A 20067-nucleotide genomic window follows, 5' to 3' on the forward strand; every position below is an offset into this window, starting at 1 on the left:
TGGTGCCCAGCACGACTGGGTGCTGTCCTGGCAGGAGGGCTGAGGGCTGATTCCTTCACCTCCCAGGGCCCCAGGTCCTGCCTGTACAGGGAAGGTCACATCAGATGCTCTCTGAGGTTCTAAGGCTGTGGCCTTTAGGGTTCTGGGTACATAGTCATGAGCAATGACCAGGAGAACTGGGGCGTCCAGGGTCCCAAACTTATGGTTCAAGGGTGAATTTGATCCCAAATAAATTATAATTTTTAAAGCAAAATTCTAAAAGTGACTGCTGAGGCCTGTGGCTTCTGATTGTCCACAGTCCCAGGCTTCCTGTGGTATAACATGAGGCCATGCTACACTTTCCTCTGTCCTGTCAGACCTCTGACAGCACTTTTGTGTGGGACCCCTGGGAAGGAAGGACCAGGGCTCTGGGCTTCCAACTCTGATCTGCCAGACTCAGCCCTGCTCCAGCCTCCCCACTCCGGCTCGATCTCCTCTGGGGCAGGGCAGGAGTCCCAGGTCCAGTCCCAGTTCACTGTGTCCCCAGTCGGGCCTCAGCCTCCTCCAGTCTGGTTAGATGTTTCTCTGAGAACCTTCTGGCCCTGGAAGCCTGGCAGGGTCCTGACACAAACCCATTGTTCAAGGCAAACACACTACAGTCCCCTCCCCCCAACTGCTTTCCCCCAGCTCAGGGCATGCTCAGGGCAGGGAGCAAAGGTCGAGATGGGGACTGAATCTCTTCTCTCCCCCATAGTCTTCATCCTCCAGATCCACCCAGGGACAAGCCCCTGGTTTTAGCCAAACAGAGGACTCTTCAAATAAAGACAGAAGTTTGCCTTGTCTTATTTGAGTAGGCTGTTCCATGTGGTTGTGTGGTGCCCTGGAGGTGGGCTCCCCTGAAGGGGATCAGGCAGTGCCTAGGCTAGATGGGGTTCTGCCAGGCAGGTGTGCAGAGGGGGAAGAGGAATCCAAAGTTTGCTGCCAGCACATGAGGTGTCACTGGATGGGTGTGCACCTGCCAGGGACGTGTGCCTCTGTGCTTCATGGCAGATCCACACAGCAGGGAGCTGCCCCACCCAGCCTCCCACAGCTCCCCTTTCTGGAGCCGCTCCAGCTCTCCACTCCTAGCCCCTAATCCTCATCATCACCTCCCTCCCAGCTCTAGCCTGTGATCTGAGACCTCTCCAGGCCCAGGCCCAGCTGGAGACATCAAAGTAGGTAACTCCAGGGACTCAGTTGGGGCCAGGGTGGGCAGGTTGGAGACAAAACCAGTTCAGCAGAGCTGAGCTGGGTTCTGGCCAGGGTCCCAGTCTGCCCCCTCCCTGGGGGTGGGCAGACAGCAGGGGCCCAGCAAGGCACCAGCCTAGGGCAGGCCCCCTCCTCCTACCCGTACAATCCCAGCTGACAGATGCCAAGGTGCTGTTTGCTCACTGCCAGGAGTAAACTTTCTTCTGGAGACAATAAAATTGCTGAGGGCAGAAGGTGCAGTACGGGGCAGCATTTAACCCTTAGTGGTCTGGGTGGCATTGCTGGCTCCCCGTCCTGTCTCCAGGAAGCCTGTCATCAGAAGCTAAGGATTACAGAGGCTAAGGACGCTGATGAAGCAGGCCTGGAGGGGCAGAGAGAGCCCTGTCCTTGTGGGTTCAGTTCCTATTTCTGCCACTGATTGGCTGTGTGGCTATGAGCAAGTGATTTAACTGCTCTGAGCCTCAGTTGCCAAATTTGGAGGAGGAGAGCTTTTATCTCACAGTTTTGTTGGGAAAGTTAATGACAAAAAAGCAGTGGAAGCACCCAGTGGAAGCAGTGGAGGTGGTGGAAGCGCCCAGCACCTAGTCGGCCAGCAAGACACGTGAGCTGGATGAACACATGTGAGGGAGCACAAGGAAACTGAGTGAGTTGCTTTGCCCAGGGGAGGGGCCAGTAGGTTCCGTCTTCCCCAGCGCACAAACACTTTGACCCACACCCTTTTCCCATCATGAGCTCTCGCCCCTCACTTCCCACTCATGGGGCTCACAGCCCCAGGGGCACTGATGAAGTCTGTGGTTTCCCTCAAGAGAGAGAAATTGCCCACAAGCCAGCCCCTCTCCCACACTGCTCATTGCAGAGCCACTGTCCCAGGAGGGGCACTGAAGTACCCCCCTCCCTTCCAAGGCCCTGCAGCCCCATCCCAGGGCCCCCTCAGCTGGCCAAGCAGAGATCAGAGCTGTGGGCCCCCTCTCAGGAGGGTCAGACCCTGGCCCACCCCAGGGGAAAGTCCTGATTCTCAGCAGAGCCGGGTGGGAAGGATGCCACCTTCTCTCCAGTCCTGCCATAGACCCTCTTCAGCTCCAGCCCACGCCCCTCCTTTCAGCCCACACCAGGGTCAGGGGAAGGTCATCCTAGCCCCTTGTTGGCCTTGAGGACTCACCGTCTCTCTCCCACAGCATCTACCAATCAATTATCCCTTTCCTTTTAGGCTCGGTTCAATGTCATCTCCCCCAAGCAGCCTCCTTTGACCACCCCAGGCCCCTGTGACCACAGCCACTTCGAGCACTGATGGCCTCCGGGCGTGCCACTCACTTCAGGACACTGGGGCCATGTCAGTTCTCTAGTATCTTTATTATCCATTCCCAGGGTACCTCTGGCTTCCCAGCTCAAGGGTGCAGACATCCCCCGGCTCCATGCCAGATGGGTGCAGAATGGGTGGCAGAGAGCACTGGACTGCTAGAGGCCTTGGCCAAGTCACTGCCATTCTGTCAACTCTGCTCTGGAAATTCTGGGGTCAGAGGCTGAGGTGGAAGGAGAGCCTTCCCTGGGGAGCTGTGAACACTGAGGGCAGCCCTGGCTCCCCCCCATCCTCTGGTGGACTGGGTACAGGAGCAGTCAGGCCTGAGGAGGAAGCACCCCACCCTGGGAGTCCCTCAGGCCCCAGAGAACTCACTTATACCCCCTGGGAGCTGTGGACCATCCCCTGCCTGACCTTGAACTCTGGATGCCAGCAGACTGCCCTCTCCCCTGGCTCAGGGTCTGGCCGAGGCAGGGCAGGCAGGAGGGAGGTCTGGTGAGGGTGAGTTTCAGGCCTCGGGCCTGGACCGCAGCCCTCAGATGGGGTGCACAAACTGATAGACCAGGCGCTGGGAGATGTCCGGCTTCCGGATGATGCCCTTCTTGTAATACTGGCGGATGGAGCGGCTCAGCTTGTCGTAGTTCATGGCAGGACGGTTCTTGCGGATACCCCAGAGCCGGGCCACCTGGGCGGAGTCCTCAATTTTGAAGATGCCTGGGGGAGCAGGAGGGCCCAGAGAGAGCCAGTGGCCCAAGGTGGGGCAGCAGGAGGGAGAAAGACCAAGACCAGGTCAGTCTCTCGAAGAGCCACGGAGCCTGAGTTGGCCTGAGGCTGGGGCCAGGTGGTGGGACCACGGTACCTTCTCCCATGGTTGTGGGGAAGGTAAAATAAATGTGCCCAAAGAGTGCCGCAGGGCCCAGAAAATGGAAAATACATCCATGGCATCACGAGGGTCCAGGGTGAGCCTGTGTACGTTGGTGGGTTACTTGGTGCCCTAAGGGCCCGGCTCTTCCCTGCCTCAGCTCCTCAGTGGGCTCTTCACACCCTACGCAGAAGCCCTGCAGGGCTCCAGACTTTGGACACGGCTCCTTTGGCAAGGTCAACCCCGCCCACCCCACCACCTTCACCTTTGCAGTTCCTGAGCCTGAGAGACCTCTTTGCCATTCAGATACTTCAGCCCACACAGCCCTTTCTGGCAGGATTAATTCGTAGAAGATGGAGGACAGAGTGGATTTGGAGCCAGGCTGACCCGGGTGGGAATCCTGGCTCTGCCATTTTTCTACCTTCAGAAGTTGTCTGAGGCCCCTTTGTCTTGTCAGTAAGAGAGCATTGTACTGACCGTCACATTGTTGAGTGGTTACAGAAAGTGCTTAGAGCTATTATGTCTTCTTTAATAGCCCCAGTTCTTATTCTAAACCTCCTGGCAAAGCCCAGGTCAGCACAGCCCCCTCCAGGCAGACTTCCCAGACCACCTCACCTTCCCTGATCTCCCTTCCCTCTATTATGGGGCCATCTCCCTGGAGGACCAGTTCACTCTAAGTCTCAACCACACACACAGGATCACCACATCTTGCACAGGAACATCTCCTCCACCCACCCTGACCCCTTCTAGTGCTCTATACTCAGCCCCAGAGTCAGTCCACTGTGGACCTGCACACAGCTGCCCCCACAGATGGGGCACCGCTGAGTTCTCCCTACCCCCTGGGAACACTGTAATTCTCTGTAAATGTCAGCAGAGCAAGTGTAGAACCAGAGGAGGTGCTCAATGAAGATCTGTCAGATGAATAAATCTAGTCCATTTTGCAGATAAAAAGACCGGGTCCAGGCATGCACAGCTACTAATGGCAGGATGGGGCCTAGAACCCAGGTTTCTTAGCTCTGAGTCTTTTCCAAAACACACACCCACCCACCATCCAGTCCTGAGCTGTCCAATGTGGTAGCCACTAACCACATGTGGCTCTTAAGCCCTTGAAATGTGGCCAGTCCCAACTGAGAGGTGCTATAAGCACAAAATAAATGCCAGACTTTGAAGGCTTAGTAAAATAGCTCATTAATAATTTTATATTGATTATACGAGATTATACTAATTTATAAAATGGATTAAATAAAAGTATTATTAAAATTAAATTCATCTGTTTAAAAAGATTTTTAATTGTGGCTGCTCAAAACTCTAATATCGCCCATGTGGCTCGCACTGTATGTCTCACTGGACACCATGTCTCCACAGTGAAGCTATGATGTTTTGAGGGTAAAGACTGTGTCCCATTCTTAGCACAGTTTTAAGCCCCTGCTATGTCCCAGGCACTGTGTGGCGCTGGGGACCCTCAACAGGCAAAGCCCAGCCAGGGGACAGATGTGGACACAGATGGCACGCAGATCTGGGCAGGTCCAATGAATGCATGTGAGCATTCAGGGCAAAGGTAGGGCAGGTCCACCCCCCTGCCCCGCCCCCAGCCCCTCCTGTGCCCAATGCCTGGTGGGACCACAGCCTCCAGCCGCCTCCTTCCCCACCCACCGCTCACCCTTCTCCTTGTTCAGCCAACGGATGAAGCGGCCGTAGCTGTGGGGCTTCAGCAGCAGTTCCTTAAGAAACTGCCACAGGTGGATGGGCTGCCCAGAGCAGGACGAGTCAACCTCGCTGTCAGTCCAGCTCTCCTCGCTGGTCGAGGCTGGGTAGCCAGGAAGAGTGGCGGTGAGTGGGGAGCCCCTCTCTTCAGCGGCCACCCCTCCTCACCCCCAGACCCAGAGCCCCGGCCACCTCCCCACCCTGCCCGGCTCACCACAGTAGTGAATCGCCCCCGGGGAGGTCCTCTCTTTCATCCAGGCCGCTGTGGGACAAGGAGAGGAAGCTGGGGACTCAATGAGACCACAAGGGATGAGGAGGGCATTTAGGTGGGACTATGGGGCCGTAGATGCCCCCCTGTGGCTCCCTCCCTCCTGACAATCTGGGGAGACAAGCTGTTTACAGAACTGCTTCCTGCAAGAAAATTTAGGATTTCAGAGCTAAGAGGGGCCTTAGAGGCCCTGCGTGCAGCCTCTTGTTCAGAGAGGAGGGCAGAAGTCGAACCTTGCCCTGCCTTCCTTTTGCCACCTGTGAAATGGGACTGGGACAGCCTCTCACAGGTCTTGCAAGGATGCAGAATGATGAAGTCGGCACCCTGCCTTGCTCAGTGCCCAGCATAATAAAAATGCTCCCTGCCCTCCAGCCGCCAAGCCCTCCAAACACTTCCTTCCATCCCCTCCTGTGCTCCACCTGGCCCCCTCCCCAGACCAAGTAGTAGGGGGGCATGGAGGCAAACAGGCTCTGCCCACATCACCACTCAGCTCTCAGCCTGGCACTGTCCACTGTCCTTGCCAGCCCCTGGCAAGGGGCCAGGATTGGGGTAGGATATTGGTCTGACTGGGCCATGAGAGTGGGACCTGTCCTCGTATTCATCCTGACCCTGAGGGGCAGGGCCCTTGACTCATCAAGCAAGGACTGAGTCCTCCAAAGCCCGTGGCTCTGTGCAGGGCACACTGGGCACCCAATGAGACTGAGAAGATGTAAATATGAAGGGGTTGGCATGCAGCCATCAAAAATAGGGCAGCTATGTAGACACTAGTGGGGAACAAGATCCAAGATACACTGTTAAGTACAGAACGGTGATACTCTGTACTCTTCCTGTTAGAAAAAGGTAGAGGTCACACTTACACTTGCTTGTATATGCATAGACTTTCCTTGGCAAGGTACCCAAGAAACTGGCAACAGTGGTTGCCTCTAGGGAGGGGGATTGGAGGGCTGGGGGTCAGTGCGAGGGAGGATCGCTCCTCATGCTGTACTATTTTTCACAATTTTTTTTAAATCCTGCACATTTATTACGTCATTACTTCTTTAATGAAAGACCACACAAAACAAACACAAAAATTTTAAAAGAACAAAGAAACAGGACTTCAGAGCATCCATGGTCTCTGTCAGCTCTGATGTCCCATGTCCTCACAGTCAAACTTCTACCTTTTAACTTCCCATATGTGCTGTCCTACGCTCTGTGGCCTTGACTAGGGTGGGAAGTGGGTTGGGGCTTGTGAGTTCCTCCAGGATCCAGAGGGCAGTTGTATTGGGGGCTGGGATTCAGAACAGAGCCCAGACTGAGACAAGGGGCTGCTTCTTCAGTGGACTCCGGGGAAGGAACCCTGGCCTCACCATTCCCCACTATGTCTCTAGCCTGGAGCCCTGGAGGGGCTGCTCCCCCCACGCCATGTCCCACCTGATTTCCAGATGTCCAGATGGGCGTGCAGCACGTCCCCACCCAGGGGTGAGCGCTGACGAAACTGCTCTTCCGACATGGCACACAGCTCCTTGCCACCCAGCTCCTGGAAGGCCTTGCCCACAGGGGGCAGCCGGTACTGGTGCTCCGTCCACAGGAGCCACTTCTGCACGTTGCCAGGGCTCCAGTCCACAGGGTCTGGGCAAGAGACACTCCTTCAGCTCCAGAGCTGCTTGGCACCACCCCGAACATGGCTCACTCTACTCTGACCCACTCTAACTGGTGGCCTGGGACCATGCACTCCTTTGGTGGGGCCAGGCCAGGCCAGATAGGGCCTTCAGGGGCCCTGTGGAGAGGATATCCAAGAAGAGAGGCGGGGAGAGAGGAAGGAGCCAGAAAGCATTGCTCATTTCACCCCTACCCTCCTCTTACCTGGACTTCAGGTGTCCCAGACCCCTCTAGCCCCTCCAAAGAGCCTTTTGAGGAGCCCCAGCCCTGGAGGGGACAGTGACATTGAGCCAAAAACACCTAAGCTTCTCTCCCAGATGTGTCTTGCCTTCCTTGAACCCCTCAAGGAACTATACAAAAACCCAACCGGGAATTAGTCCTACAAAGCTCAACCCCACCCGACACTTTATTTTACAGATGAGGAAACTGGACGCATAGAGTTCCATTCCTTTGTCCAGCACCTAATGAAGGGCTGGGGCCTGGTACTGCTCAGTGCATGTGCACTGAATGGATGAATGGCAGGGCCCAGGGTGGTCACTGGTGAGGTCCTAGATGTCTCCTTGGGGAGCTGCTCTGGGGTGAGCCCATGGGCACAGACACAATGGGGCCTCCAAGTGAACACTGTGGTCTAAGCTGGTGCCCAGGCTGGGTGACCTCCAGGCTGGGCTGCCCCCACTTAATAAACCCATTTTCCTCCTCAGGGTCAAAGCAATTTGTTTCTGTCCCCATTGTTCAGTGGGCAGGGCCCTGCCCAGCTCGATGTGGGAGCAGAGGCACTGTGGGAAAACCTCTCAGGGCGGGGACTGACTTGGGCACTGAGCAACTGGAGGACTGGGGCATGGGTGGGAGCTACCTCAAGAGGGGACACCAGCTGGGACTTTGCGGAGGAGGTGCTGGGCCCGAAGGACGCCCAAAGACCCTTCCTGTGTGGGATGCTCAAATGCCAAGGAGATGGGTCAGGCCTGCCCAAAGCTAGAGAGATGATGGAGGGACAGGGGATGGGAGGCCAGGAGCCCCTCGTCCAGCTCCCTAACCACACTTCCCAGGCCCTGGAAACCTGTGCTCCTGATGTGACCACCACAGCCCTCACCCCCACTGGACCAACAACACTCTAGGCTATTTATTTATGATCTGTTTCGTCACCATAATGTCAGCTTCATAAACAAAGGGGCTTTTTTGTTGTGTTCATACTCAATTCCCCAATGCCAGAACAGGGCCTGGCGTATTAAGTTATTGTTCAGGCATCTCTTGTGTACAAGGTGCCACCCTAGGAGCTGGGGATGTAGCAGTGAACAAAGCAAATGAAAATCCCTGCCCTTGGGGCTTGCACATTCCTTTGCGGGAGACAGATAGTAAATAAGATCAATAAGTAAAACATGCAGCATATCAGACGGTGGGTGCCAAGGGAGAAATAAAACAGGCTGGAGGAATAAGGGGTGGAGGTATGGGCAGCAGGTTCAATGGAGGGTCAGGAAAGGCCTCATCAAGATGTGCCATTTGAGTCAAGACCTAAAGGAGGTGAGGGGTGAGCCAAGCAGATATTTGGAGGAAGAGTGTTGTGAGTTAACAGGTGCAAAGCGTTGAGGTGTGAGCGTTGTGGGAAGAGCAATAATGCAGGTGTGGTGGAAGCAGAGTGAATGAGGGGAGAACGGAGACAAGTCTGAGAGGAGATGGTGGGCCAGGTGGTGTAGAGCTTGAACTTACTCCATTCAGTACCTACCAACTGGGGACACTGGGCTGGTGCATCTGGAGCACAGAGAGGGTGGGAAACCTTCCAGTCCAGGCTCCCAGCTGCTGTGTGTTACGGGCTGACTGTATGTGTCAAAGCACCGGCATCCCTGGGGCTGCCTGTGGTTAGGCCAGGGGTGACCTGAGTGCACCAGGCGGTGCCCCTGTTCCTCCCAGTGACCTCAGCTGACCCAGGCCCCCCTTACAGAGGTGAGTGTGAGGAAGGGCTCACCTGCCGTGATGTTGAGCAGCTTGCAGGCTGTCTCGATGTCCTTGAGCACCTCACCCACCACCATGGACTGCACCTGCTCCAGTGAGTGCTCCTCCAGGGTCAGCCCGCCTGGCGTCAAGTCCAGGCTGCTCCCCGGGGCTTGGCTGTCGATGACTGGGCACTGCTCAGGCTCATCAGTTGGCTCCTCCCGAGTGCTGGCTCCAGGGCCCTTGGCCGCCCAGCTGCTGTCCTCGGGGTACAGCATGTCGAAGTAGGAGAGGTAGAAGGCGGACAGGCCCTGCTCAGGCGTGGCAGGTGGGCTGGGGCTCCAGTCCCGTCTCTCAGGCCCTGCCGCCCCCACCGCCCCCTTCTCCAGGCCTGCCTGCAACACAGTGTCAGGGGGCAGCAGGAGGCGGCTGGGGGAGACACTGCTCAGGCCCGGGCTGGTGCTGCCCATGCCGCTGCTGCTTGGGCTGGCGGCTGCGTCTACAGAAATCAAAAAGGAAGGAAAGTCAGGTTCTGGCTGCTTCCCCATCCCCATGGGGGCCGCTAAGCTGGTTACAGAGATGAGGAGCCCAGTGGGCAGTGGCTGGGCCTGGGAGAGACTTGGGGCTTCCAGGTCACTGGGCAGCAAGGACAGGGCTGGGCAGACAGGCCTTCTTGGCTGGGAAAGGTGGGAGTCAGGGTAGGACTCTAAACAAACCCCTCCCAGCCAGGTCAGCTGGGAGCAGCAAATCTTTACACAGGTAGGGTGCTTAAAACAACCTTCTGAATTCTTGACTTCATTCCATCCTCACAAGGGAAGGCATGATGAGTCCCATTTGGCAGATGAGCAAACTGAGGCCTGGACAAGGAGTCTTTAATGTCCAGGCCTCTGTTGCTGGGCCAGCCCACTCCAAGATCCCAGTCCACTGTCCCATGGAGGAAGTTCCTTCTGAGAGCTAATCTGAATCTTTCCTGTTGTAGCAAAGCTTGTTTTCCTTTACTTCTGCCCTTGAAAGAGGTAGGGAAGGGAGAAGGTCACCATCATCTTCACCAGCAAGGTGAAGAAAGAAAGGAGCCACTGAGGGGTGTGACAGGGTAGAACCTCCTCACCCACTTCCCCACCCACAGGGCCATTTAGGGAGTGTGAATACATTCCCAGCCTAACGCTGCTGAGGTGGTCACTGAGCAACAAGGCACAGGTGTGCTTGGTCCCGCCTCCACTCAGGGCTGGGTTCCTGGTACTCTCCTGGCCTCATCCTCCCCTGAAAGGTGCTGCCTTGGGCCCCTCCCCACTCCCAGGGCCCTCTCCTCTCCCCTCACGCCTTAGAGGAACTCACAGCTCCCACCTGAGGTGCCCATGTGCAGACCTATGGGCCTGCCTTCCCCATGGCCACAGGGGTCGCGAAAAGGCCCAGCCAGGCTCTGGGGGCCGAACAAGGCCCTCAGCACGTCAGACCCCACTCCTCCTTGATGCCCTAAGTCCCCACAAGAGGCACCATTTGGCCTCAACACGAAGACTTAGAGGCCTCCTTCCCCATTGGTCCCAGGCTCTGCTTCCTCCCCGCCACCCCCACCGGCCCTTTTCTCTGAGCTCCAGACTGGAGTACGAGGTTTGGATGGAGCAGGAGACTTGAGACATGTACATGCAGCAAACACCAGGGGTTCTGGGATAGCTCCGTGGTTGGTGGGCTCAAGACTCAAGAATAAATTAGGACAGGGGTGGAAGATTACCAACAAACATGTGCTCCTATAATACAGGGGACCACGCAGAAAAAAGGCAAGGATTGGATAAAACTGTTGAGGGCAAGTTAATGTGCATCCTTCCCTGGGGGTTTTAATATTTTAAACAGTTTTCTCAAAATGTGATGCCCAGACCAGTAGCATTAGCACCACCTAGGAACTTGTGAGGAACTCAAATTTCTCAGGCCCACCTCATCAGAGCTACTGAATCAGAAGCTCAGGGCAGGGGCACGTGCGGTGGGTGGGGAGGAAGGCGCAGCCTCGCGTTTCAACAGGCCCTCGAGGTGATTCTGTTGGGTGTTCAAGTTTGAGAATCGCTGCTTTGAAGGCATCTGGCCAGGAAGAGGGGAAGGCTTTAATGGAAGGGCTGGTGGACTCTCTAGTGGTGGAATTTACTGTGCTCTGTCGGATAGTGGGGTGTGGGCTCCCTGGCCCTTCTCCAGTCACCTTGTAAGACTGACCCGCAGCGTCCTTTGCCCTGCAGGTGGGTCAGAAAAAGAAACTGGAAGATTCCGACTTCTCTAGGGCTGCAGTTAGTGCAACTTCATACAACTCAGAAAATGACACCCTCTTCTTTCTGGATAGCGTAGTTTGGCAAATGGAGCCCAAGTGGAACCCCAGCTCCCTTGTGTCCCCTCTCTGGTGCAGTGCCCAACCTTCCCCGCTTTACATGGCAGCCCTGCAGTTTCCTTAGGCGGAGAGAACGCCAGCAAAAGAAAATGGTGTCCTCTTTCATTTCATGTCTCCCTTTCAAGGGCTCCTTTAAGTGACAAGGAAGGAAAGGTCAGGGTGGGGTGGGCAGGGATGGAGGGGGTGCAGGGTTGCGGGGGACAGAGGGCAGTCCTGGAATCATTTCAAGTCCTTCTGTGCAAACACATGTGTGTGCTGTGGGCCCACATTATTTACCCAGGCAGAGCCAACAGCCTGCTCTGCCCCTGGTTCCCCATCCCAGCCTGGGCCCACGCCCTACCCCCCAGGTGGCCCCACCCCTGGAGAGCCCCTCTCTCCACACCACCCCTCCCTCATCATCCACTGCCTGCCTCCCGCCCCATCCATGTCCCCAGAACTCCCCAGCCTGCCACGTTAGGACAATCTCTGCCAACACTTTGGGCTGTGTGCCAGGGAGACAGAACCCTTTCCAAGAGGCAGGAGAACTTGCTTCCCTTGTGGCCCTCCTGTTTGCTTGGCTTCAACCATAGGTAGGATGCGAGGCAGCTGCTATGTTTCTGGGCACCGTGGCATGAGGGGTCAGTGAGGATGAATGGGCAGGGCAGGTGGCAACATTTGCCAGGCTGGGATGTGATGACACATCCCTGACACATTTGTCGAGTGAGCTTTGAAGCCCTGGCCACCGTCCCCCTCCCCGGGAGAGAGGCAGCTCAGGCCTTAGGCTCATTCCTGCGTTGTAGAGGAAAGTTATGATGCAGAGAGCTAAGGGACTCAAATCCTGGTCTTTCGGTTTCTGGCCAGGGGCTCCTTCACCAGCAGAGACTCCCTCCTCCACATCCTACATTCCAGTTCCCTGTCACCTTGCTCCTAAATGCCAAGGAACCTGCTCTCAACCAAGGCTTGGTCCCAGCTCCAACACCTCCCTGGTGAAAAAGAAGTTAATGATTAACGGCGCAGCAGGAGGAAAGAGCCAATTGCCTGCAGGTGGGGAGGTGGTGCAGAAGGCTCAGACTGAGCAGCCCAGTCTAGGGAGACCTTGGTTTACTGGTCAGGGAGCCAGGGGCTGGCATGCCTGGCCTGCAACTCTGGCTCCTCCTCCAGGCCCTAGGGCCGGACTCTGGAGGGGAGAGAATGTACCTCCTCTGCCTGGAGTGTTCATATAGGTAATCCCTCCACTACCCACAGCCTGTGTGACTGGGACTCAAGAGCCACATTTTATAGATGTGGCCAGTGCGGCTCAGAGAGATTATGCAGCTTGCCTGAGGTCCCCAGTTGGCCAAGTGCGGACTCTCCTCATTGCACCACATCCCCTCTGAGGCTCCTGCTCTGGCTGACCCCTTCTTCCCAGGGTCCTGTCCACCTCCTGATTGGGCAGCTTGGCCTTCCAAAGTCCATTTCTGCCTCCTGGCTGCTCATTCCACTGCACTGTCAAGATCATTTCCCTCCAAAGATCATTTCCCTCCATTTCCTTCCTTCCTTCCCACCCTGGTGCTCAAGAACCTCCCATGGCTCCCCATTTTCTGCCACACCTGATCCCAATGGCTGGTGCCTCTGAGCCACCTCCTACTCAGCCCAGATAATCAGAGCTGGAAGTGACCATATACCATCAGATTGTTTTATAAATGAGGACAATGAAGTACAGAGGGGGAAACAGGTATTTTTCACTGGTTAGGATGAGAACCAGAGATCGACATGGTGACCACATATGCAGGCTCTAATGAGAACAGTGTTTCTCCCCGGCCGTTGTGCTGTGGGCAGGGCATGGCTATTTTCTCTTGTTTTGTTGTCCCCCTGCTGACGATGACCCTTCCTTTTCAACAAAGTTCAGCCTAAAGCCCTCCTCCCCCAGGAAACCCTCCCCAACAGCTCCCTCCCCTGACTTTCCAGCTCTCCCCATCTGTGCCAGGCAATGATTATCATGGGTGATTGTCTACCCATGGGAACACATGGGCACTGGGAAAATGAGGCTCAGGAAGTGGCAGGGACATGCCCATAGTCACACGGCAGAGCCACGACAAGACTAGAGGGCTGCTGACCCTCAGGTCACCGCACCATAGGCCTAGGGTCCTGCGACAAGCCCGGTATTTGCCAGTTCCAGGTCCCAAGGGGTTGCCCGTCTCCTGAGCGATGCCTCCAGCTTCCAAACCTCGAACTGATCTTTTCTGAATTAAGCCACGTGTCTGGATTAAGGCTCAGCGTGTCCTGGCTCCCTCTTGCTCCAGAGGCACTGGCTCTGACTCCAGACAAAGAAATTTGGTAACAGCTGGTGGAGGCCAAGGCCCAGAGATGGGGCCAGATTCACAGGGTGGCAGCCAGAGGGATTAGCCACCTCGGGCCCCTTCTCTCAGCACCTCCCTTTCCCCCAGGAAGGCAGAACAAGGAGGGCAGAGGGACCCAAAGTTAGAGATTTGCAGCAGCTATTTCCTGCCCCTTGGGGCCCGGAATGTATTCCTGCAACTCCCCTGCCTCCCAGGTTCTCACTCTCACCCCCATGTGCAAAAATGCCCAGGTATCTCCTGAAGCCCCCACCCTGGGGAAATGGAGCTACCAGGAGGTCTTTACTAAGGCCCTGGTCTGTCATGGCGTTGGAGCTTGTCTCCCACATCCTGCTTAGTCCAGGCTCCCAGATCTCACCCCCAGGAGGTTGTGGGTGGGATAAATGTGCCTGAGCCCCCACCTCAATCCTGAGACAACCTTGTGAGAAGAGCACTGAGGAGGAGTGGATGGGGCGAGCGTGTGGCAGAGCCTGCCATTCAGCCAGAGTCGGCCTCCTCCACCAACTGGGGGCAGACCTCCTCCAGTTTCACCTCTGCAGCCCACTGCCCCAGCTGTCAGTCCTTCCTTCCCTCCATCTAAGTGTCTGGACCTGCATTAATGGGTCAGAATCAGGGAGCTTTGGGGGTGTGACCAAGATCTGGCCAGGAGCCACGCAGAGTGGGCAGGGGCCACATGGGCCTGTCCCCCCAATTCTGAGTCAGCTGGTCAGCACCTTGGAGAGAAACTGGGCCTGCCCAGGCCAGTGCCCAGGACTTGCCTGAGCAGCTGTCTGAACACTCTCTGCCTCTGGCCCCAGACTCCCTGCTCCCTTAGACATTCCCTTCCCATTCTGCCACTCCTCCTCCAGCCCCTTCCCTTCTCCTTGGGTAGCTCCTGCCCTCCCATGAAAACCCAGCTCCGTTGTCCTTTGCCCTGCTCTTCAAGATAGCTGGACCCGCGAAAAGTGCCTGGCCTCCTCCTTACTGCCCACCATTCACTGTCCAGAAAGCTAGCCTCTCCCCACTGGATAGACCACCATCTTGTTCAGGAAGAAGGTCCCAGGCTGGCCACCCAGGGCCACTCCAGCTCTCTCTCAAGCACCCTATTGTAGCCATCCCTAAGCACCTGCTATCCCAGGAGTCTCCAAGGGCAGAGAAAAGGGACGGGGGTGCCTAGGAGTATCTGAGGGAGGCCTGCCTTGTCCTGGGCTCAGTGTGAGAGGAGCAGGATAGGTAAGTTTCTTCTAGACACCCAGGCTTTGCCCCACCTCCTCAGATCCCATACTCATCCAGGCCACTGACGTAACTTTTGCAAAAGCAAAAGTTCAACCTAGGGAACCAGCCCACAGGTGGGGAGCTGTGATGTGTGGGAAGCCTTGGGAGCAGGGAGTTGGGGGGCAGGGCCAGGTAGCAGGAGGATGGAGGGTAAGAAATAAAAGAGTCAGGAAACATCATGGAAACACGATCTGGTCTGCTTTTCCCATGGTTCCCATGGACAGCCAGGAGCCCGAAGGCACATTTGTACCAACACCGTCTCCTACTCTTTCTCACAGCATGAGTACCACGGGCATCCACACACACACACCCCTCCTCCACTCACATCACTTCCAACCCTTCCAGGGATGAGGTAAAGGCCAACTAAATAAACAGCTTGTTGGGGCTCTCCCACTGTCTCCTGGGGCACCCAGTATTATTTCCACTTGACAGGCACAGGGAGGTGGCTGCCTCAGGGCATGTATCCATGGTGACCGGACAGGGATTAGAGCTCAAGGATGAGCCCCATCCTTTCCAGATGGTGATGGTGGCTTGGCACTTTCCAACCCCAATGGTCACCCCTGCTGACCATCCCTTTTGCCTTGTTCAGGCTACCCACTGAGCCCCACACTCTTCTGTACACCCTCCAGCACTCACTCCGGGACAGGGGCTGAGAGGTTCCGAGAGCATCTTGTTCCCCACAGCCCTGCCCGACCTGGGCAGCCAGGTCCCTGACAGGGTGAGAACACATGGATTTCACCCAGCTTCTGCCTGTGGCACCTTGGTTGATCCTCTTGGCCTCAGTCTCCTTGTCTGTAAAATGGGGACTCATAAATACAATGTATCTCTGGGGTTTGGAACAACAAGGCAGGACAGTGATGTGTGTACACATCACAAGAGGTGTGTGTAACAGGTCACCCTCATCTCCATTCTCACATGTCTCTGTGGCCCTCTCCAGGCCCAGCACAGCGTTGGAGAGGCAGAGGCGCTTTGTAAATGCCTGTTGGTGAATCTGTAAAATCTTGACAGGGCTGAGGGAGAAAATGTGCCTTAAGCCCCAATCCTAGGGCCAGGGAACTCATCTTGGCACTTGGAAAGGAAGATTTAGGACAGAGGCACTCCAATGTTACAGAAAATCTTAAAAGTCCAGAATGAACTGTCCTGAGAGGCTAAGAACAGAAATTCCTTCAAAAAAAGGTTTGAAGGATGGAGATGGGTTAAGAGGACGTTATGGGGCCTACCCCAGCCATGAAACGTCAGCAGAGACATATCGCCCTTCTGTTGGGGAGCCCTGCAGGGTGGGGCATTGAAGTCAGGCAAGAAGAGCTGGATCCCAGAAGCCTGCAGGCCAACTTGCTGCCCCAAGAGTAGTGACCTGGGCCCCGCCCGTCACCAGTCCCAGGTGTTGGGACCCTAACCCAGGCAGTCACCCCCAGACCCCCTTCAATCCCAAAGCTAGAGGGAGAAGGTAGAGCCCCTTGATTCTGGTGGTGCCCAGAGAGACCTCATCGCCCCTTTCTACAGCTCCAAGTGGGCTGTGGTCCATCTGGCCCCCAGCAGAGTCACACTCAGATCCCTGGCCCAGAAGGAGTGGTCCAGAGGGAGGAGGAGGCTCACCCTCCCCTCGCTCAGAGGCCCCTGAGAGGTGGGAGAGGAGAATCTGGCAGGGGGCACCTCCTGGGCTGGGAACATGCAAAAGAGGCAGGGAAAGGAGCCTGGCATTAAATGTCAGGAAGAGCCCAGGGCAACTCGGCTTGTGCAAAGTTTGCTTTGGGAAGAGTTGTTCCACCTGACAGGCCACTCACTTGGCTGGGGGCGCAGGGTGGAGCATGCAATGAGGTGGGGGTTGGGGCACAGGGAGGGTCCCAGATCATTTTGAGCCCCAACTCCCTGCTCTCTAGCTCTGCCACTGGGGCAAGAGACTCAGTTGTCTCATCTGCTGAACGGGCTGTCAAGAGCATGTCTTAAAGGGGTTGTGGAGACTGAGGGGGAGGGTGGGTAGAAATTCCTTGTGAATTATGATGGGCTGAGCATGCGTGAAGGTGGCACCTAGGAGCAGGTGAGGGGATGAGGCTGGAGAAGAGGGGAGCGAAAGGTAATAGGGTGAAGAGTGAGGGAAACAAAGGAAGGTGGTGATAGTGGAGGGAGGGGCAGGGCCAAAGGGTGGAATCTGGGGGAGAGTTGAAAATGGTGGTAAGAGAGTCCTGGACCTTGCCCCGAGGTCATCCTGCTCTCTAACCTAGTCCAGGGCAGCTGCTGGCCTCATTCACCCCTCCCTGGCCTCTAGGAGGAGCCAGAGCCAGACCCCCTACTTCCCCTTACCTCAGACTACAAGACAAGGCTGCGAAAGCTCACAAGACTTGTAAAGCTGGCAAAACCAGCTGGCCGCTGCCTCCACCAACTGCTATACAGCCTTCAAAACCCCATGTCAATCTGCCTCTTCCATGAAGCCACCCTTAATAGAGGAGGCTATCTTGTCTAGCCTCATTTCACAGACAAGGAGCTGCAAATGCAGGGAGAAAAAGTGACCTGTCCAAGGTCACACACTGGGGGGCCCTAACCTGCACTTTCTTGCCCTCCATCCAAAAGGCCTTGTCTCCAAGTTACACTCAAGCTGCACCAAGTTGTTAAGCACAAAGCTGTGTTCTAACTGGTTCAGGGTTATTAACTTTATATATCTGCAGCAACTTCAGTGGTAGTAAGTGGGTTCTCCTGGTTCTACTTTCTGCCAACATCACACTTTCCGAGCATTGACTGATCACCTGCTGAGTGCCACCCTATTCCCTCAGGCTCAGTTGACAGAGAAATTCTATCTAATTCAGAGGGTCCTTGTGAAAAACAAGTGACGTTGCATCTGCCAAAAGGTTTTATAATTGGTAACACACAATAACCAAATTCAGCAGGGATTGAGTCCAGCTCTGGGTCTCCCCACAGTGCCTGGCTAAGAGGAAATGTTTGTCCATTCACTGTCAGGCTCTCAAATGGGAGGGTGGTCCCCTACCTTGCGGGAGACCACCTTCTCCATGCCCCAACTTCCCTGGGAGCTCTGAGGACGTCCCTTTCCTCAAAGTTCTGTGAGTTTGGGGTGAAGAGGCTCCAAGTTGGGAGTTCCTGGCTCTAGCCCTTCCCCAAGGTGGGCAGGCGGCAAGTGGCACTGGCCAGCTAGGTTGAGTCGTGGCCTGGGCCCACCTGTCTGGTGGAGAGTCTCCTGCCCATTCTTGCCTGCCCTCTTGGGCCTGGGGCAGCCCGGATGCCTGTTTGCTTTGTTACTCAGCCGAGCAGCTGGTGCCGGGGAGATGTCACTTTATTGGGGGTTGCTGTGACTCTGTTTACTGGGGATGTAGGGGCAGGAAATGAGGCCAAGTCCCAGCCTGGCCATGGAGAAGCAGGAAGGCCATGCCTGTCATACAGGGGACAGGGCACTCAAGGCTTGTGGTCTAGGTAGGGGCTTCTGGCTGGGCCCAGTTGGCCTGGGGAGGAGGGGGATCTGGGGCTAGCTCCTCAACGTGCACATACACACTCATGTGCACACATACCTCGTCCTCCTTCAGGGGAGCCCCCAGCCATCCAGACCCCTCAGCTTTCCACCCTGTTATTCCCACAACCTACTTCCCTCTCTCCCCACAGGCATCTGGCAAATCCTAGAAATAAGTACCTTCAAACCCACCCACCGATCCCCGCATTGCTTTCCTCATGTGCCCAGATGCGCCCACACTTCCGTGGGTACCCAAGCACCCAGGTGGTTTACTCTGCAGCTTCCCACCCCGGTTCCTGTGCCCACCACTGCTCCTCCCAACCCCTGGGCTTTGGGACTGAACCCCTGCTCTGACCTGGACCCTTGCCCTGGCCCTGAGCCTCTAGGCTCTAGCAAGCCCATGCCAACTTGTGACCAGGCCCCAGAGAGACCCTTCCCTTGGCAGAGCAGCTGTGGCTTACAGCAGCAGAAAGGCTGCTTGTGTTTCGTTAGCCAAGCAGAACTGGCCTGGTCTCAGGCGCTGAGGCTCTGCACCTGCAGAGCTGCCTCCCCTCAGGCTGGACAGGCTGGGCTCAGTGTGGAGCCCAGATAGGGTCATCACAGACATGGGGCACCCCAGGCCTCTCCACGCCAGAGGCCTCACCCAGGCTCAGGGTCAGCCCAGGGAGGCAGACTGGGCAGTACGCAGAGGGATTGGGGCGTCTGAGGATGAAGGACCCAGATCAGGGTCACTGATGTCCGGGAGAACAGTTCTGGCCTTGATAGCACCCTCCATTGCCCACCTCCCCACAGCTGGCAGGGGAAAGCCCCCATGGCAGGGCACTGCCTCCTGCCAGACTTACCCGTTAGCTGCCTGGTGCCCAAGGAGTCGTTCGCTGCTGTGCCAAACTCGGAGGCCAGGAGGAGGTGTGGGCAGCTTGGGCCACTGCTGTGTTTCAGCCGGGCATCTGGGGGGGCCAGTGCTACCAGGGGCCGGCAGGGCTGGGGGAAGAGATGGCACGTGGGTGGGCCACTAGAGCTCTAGCCACCCTCTAGGGGTGGCCCTCTGAGGTCTTAGGGCTGTGTGTCCTGTAGGGAGCCCCAGTCCCCAGCCTAGGGCCACCTGCTGGCACTGTGGCAAGACCCAGACAGAGGGGCTTGGGAGGGAGGCTGCAGTGGGCTCAGGGGACTAGGTCTGCGGGGCAGTGTGGACACGGGCGGAGTGCAGGAATGTGCTGGGAGGAAGTCAGGCAGCGTGAGATGAAGAGTTGGCCAGGGCCTGATTTCCCATTATAAGTAATCCTTCCTTATTTACCTGAACAAATACGCTCCCTGCTTACCTCAGACCACAGGCGGGCTCCTGGTTAACCCTTGCAGGCTTCCCCCTCCTCGCTGGGGGATCCACACCCTGGCAGCCAGTGAACTCACTCACTCATTCGTTAGTTGATACATAGCTACTGAGCTCATCTTATGTGCAAGGCACGGGGTAATAGTGAGAAGATTCCAGGCTCAGGCCCTAAAAGGGATCAGCCAAGAGCAGGGGACAGACAAGCAAGCAGTACTGGAAAAAGCCCAATGGAGGGCTGTAGGAGAGCACTGAGTGTGGGTACTTGACAAGGGAGGTCACTGAGGGCTTCCTGGAGGAGGTGCTGTCAGGCTTTCCAGATCAGGGATGGAAGAAGCTTTCAGAGAACCCTGGGGAAAGGGACCTGAGAGTCATAAGACCACCCCACCCTATGCTCTCTGTGCCCCCCAGAGCCTGGCAGAGGCCTGTC

General features: G+C 56.3%; 1 protein-coding gene across 2 annotated transcripts; it reads right to left on the reverse strand.

Moving 5' to 3' along the window:
- Positions 1–2558: 2558 nt before the first annotated feature.
- Positions 2559–19560, reverse strand: SPDEF (SAM pointed domain containing ETS transcription factor). Of its 2 annotated transcripts, XM_010994518.3 has the most exons (6): positions 19156–19560; positions 8957–9421; positions 6769–6966; positions 5305–5352; positions 5047–5193; positions 2559–3238 (listed from the first exon to the last, which is right to left on the reverse strand). In XM_010994518.3, exons 2-6 carry the CDS (start codon positions 9390–9392, stop codon positions 3060–3062), a joined length of 1008 nt encoding a protein of 335 aa, XP_010992820.2. In that variant the 5' UTR covers positions 9393–9421; positions 19156–19560; the 3' UTR covers positions 2559–3059. The 2 variants fall into 2 exon arrangements, with proteins under 2 accessions (XP_010992820.2, XP_064332471.1); XM_064476401.1 differs by lacking the exons at positions 5047–5193; positions 5305–5352 and having other exon boundaries at positions 19156–19544.
- Positions 19561–20067: the final 507 nt, after the last annotated feature.

The sequence above is a fragment of the Camelus dromedarius genome, chromosome 19 (assembly GCF_036321535.1).
Source record: "Camelus dromedarius isolate mCamDro1 chromosome 19, mCamDro1.pat, whole genome shotgun sequence".
In the NCBI taxonomy this organism is placed as follows: domain Eukaryota; kingdom Metazoa; phylum Chordata; class Mammalia; order Artiodactyla; family Camelidae; genus Camelus; species Camelus dromedarius.

Bases quoted from the DNA above. Each gene is read 5' to 3' on its own strand.
- SPDEF (XM_010994518.3), bottom strand. From the start codon at position 9,392: ATGGGCAGCACCAGCCCGGGCCTGAGCAGTGTCTCCCCCAGCCGCCTC. The intron at 6,967-8,956 runs GTGAGCCCTTCC...TCTCTTGCCCAG, and splicing joins GCTGCTCAACATCACGGCAG to ACCCTGTGGACTGGAGCCCT. The intron at 5,194-5,304 runs GTGAGCCGGGCA...CTGGCTACCCAG, and splicing joins GGGGGCGATTCACTACTGTG to CCTCGACCAGCGAGGAGAGC.